This window comes from Buceros rhinoceros, unplaced genomic scaffold (assembly GCF_000710305.1).
Source record: "Buceros rhinoceros silvestris isolate BGI_N320 unplaced genomic scaffold, ASM71030v1 scaffold3790, whole genome shotgun sequence".
Lineage (NCBI taxonomy): Eukaryota > Metazoa > Chordata > Aves > Bucerotiformes > Bucerotidae > Buceros > Buceros rhinoceros.
Window position 1 is genome coordinate 32163 of NW_010388849.1, and position 1898 is coordinate 34060.

The following is a 1898-nucleotide window of genomic DNA, read 5'->3' on the forward strand; positions in this document are numbered from 1 at the left end:
AATGCTCCTCGCCCATCACTAGGGGAGTGGGCCACCCCCTGCAGGTACCAGCACAGCCCACGGGTACCAGTGCCGCTGCTGCCATGCCTGCATTGGGCTGGGGGTTTCCGTTTCACGAGATCTTAGAGCACCATTTGTTTTCAGAAGCTTTCTGAAGGCAAGACCCTCCAATGCTCTTCCCGTTGGCACTAGAGTTGGACTTGGAAAGGCTGACAAAGAGCCCCCAGAACATCGAGGGGACACGGGGGCGCTCCAGCAGCTCCCCTGACACTGCAAATCAAAGCTGAAACAGCACGTTTACCCTTTCAAGAGGCGGCACTGCTCACACTTCAGCTGAGGAGCGTTTTTGTTTTACTTTAAAGGCCTTTTTCATCCCGTCAAAGGCACAAAGAACTTTTTCTTCTTTACCCTAAAAATTCATCTAAATTTAGCAGAGTCTTCCGTTACGCTGGACCAGCAAGGGAAGTATGTGAAGAATTTTTACTGACTGACTTGAGGTCACTAACCAAGAAAGGGTGGCTTAGCTTTGCTTTAAGATGCTGTTTGGATCCACTAGGCCTGGAAGGGAAGGTCAAGCTGTATTCTGTAAATAACCCAAATCTCCTCAATAAGGGGCTCCCTTTCTTGTAGCCATCAAACTTCCTTATTACCAGCGTAATTATTACTTAGTACAAAACGCAATTATTTATGCATACGCCACCAACAATTCGTATCAGGCTCCTGTGGGGAAGCAGCTGGGAGGTTTCACCCACACTTGGGAAGCTGGGCCACCCTTCTGACCACTGGCAATAACGTTTCCTCTCATCGGGAAGGGATTCTGAAAGCAGGGCTGACTTCTATCAACCACTGTGCCCCAAACTGTCCTATACAGGTGTGTATAGGTCTTATACAGGTATTTTAAGATCATTTTCAGACAAATATTTGTGCATCTCAGTTCTTTAAGAATGAATTTCCTTCCAGCTGAACATGAGAAGCTCGCCATAGTATTTTTTAAGTGCCATGTCTCTGTCCCCCTGTACCCCAAGGGCAGCTCACTTGTCCTCCGGCATGACTCACCCACCTGCCACTCCTCCCCTGACACTCCCAGGCCGAACCAGTCCGGAATATTTCACGCTGACGACAGATACTATTGCACAAAGGGCTTAGCTAAGGAGCAGCATCGCTTGCCCAAGTGCATTCCTTGCAATTAAAATTTCAAAACAGAGAACGACAATGGAGATGCCGCCCCGACCTCACCCACCTCCTCCGCCCCCGCGCACCACTGCTTCTCTGGCAGTATAAATAATAAATAACTCCGCCACAGACTCAAATAGCGATAGCCTGAGGGTTTCCTCACAGCTGCCTCTGAACCTACGGCCGGAGATGGAGTGGTGTGGCTCCTCCAGCCCTCATCATGCTGACTGATGCGGGGCATCCTTACCAGGACTGTGTGCATCCCTGTGTAGAGCCTGCTGAGACACACCAGCGCCGAGAACACCAACGCTGCCACCAGGCCGAGTTCGAAGGGATACTGTGAAAAGAGGAAAAAAGCCTGTAAATAGCCCCATCACGCCATCACCCCCTTTAGCATCAGCGTATCTCTGAAATCAAACATCCCAGCAGCTGGGCTGAGGTAAGCGTCTTGTGCCAGGAAGCAGCTCCTGAGCTGAACGTTCCCAAAGAGATTAATGTGACCCGAGACGAGACCTCGCATCGCACCTGCCAACAAAACCCCGCTGGAAGGTCCTTTCTGCGTTATCTGTGGTGTCGCTTTTGCTGAGGTCTAGTCTAAGCGTGCGGAGGAAATCGATGCCATTTGCAGAGGTTTCCACCACAATCCTGCAAAATCCATGTTGGTGCTGAAGACCTTAAGGACAAAAGGGCACAGCGGGTTGTACGAGGGATGCCTGTGGCTGAAC

General features: G+C 50.5%; 1 protein-coding gene across 1 annotated transcript in view; it reads right to left on the bottom strand.

Moving 5' to 3' along the window:
• The window catches only part of SGPP2 (sphingosine-1-phosphate phosphatase 2), a gene marked incomplete at its 5' end in the record, with an annotated part of 16745 nt that overhangs the window by 3129 nt on the left and 11718 nt on the right, over nt 1-1898 (bottom strand). The window contains one exon of the mRNA XM_010131508.1: nt 1421-1510. Coding sequence (XP_010129810.1) covers nt 1421-1510 — 90 coding nt within the window. The remainder of the gene's footprint in view (nt 1-1420; nt 1511-1898) is intronic.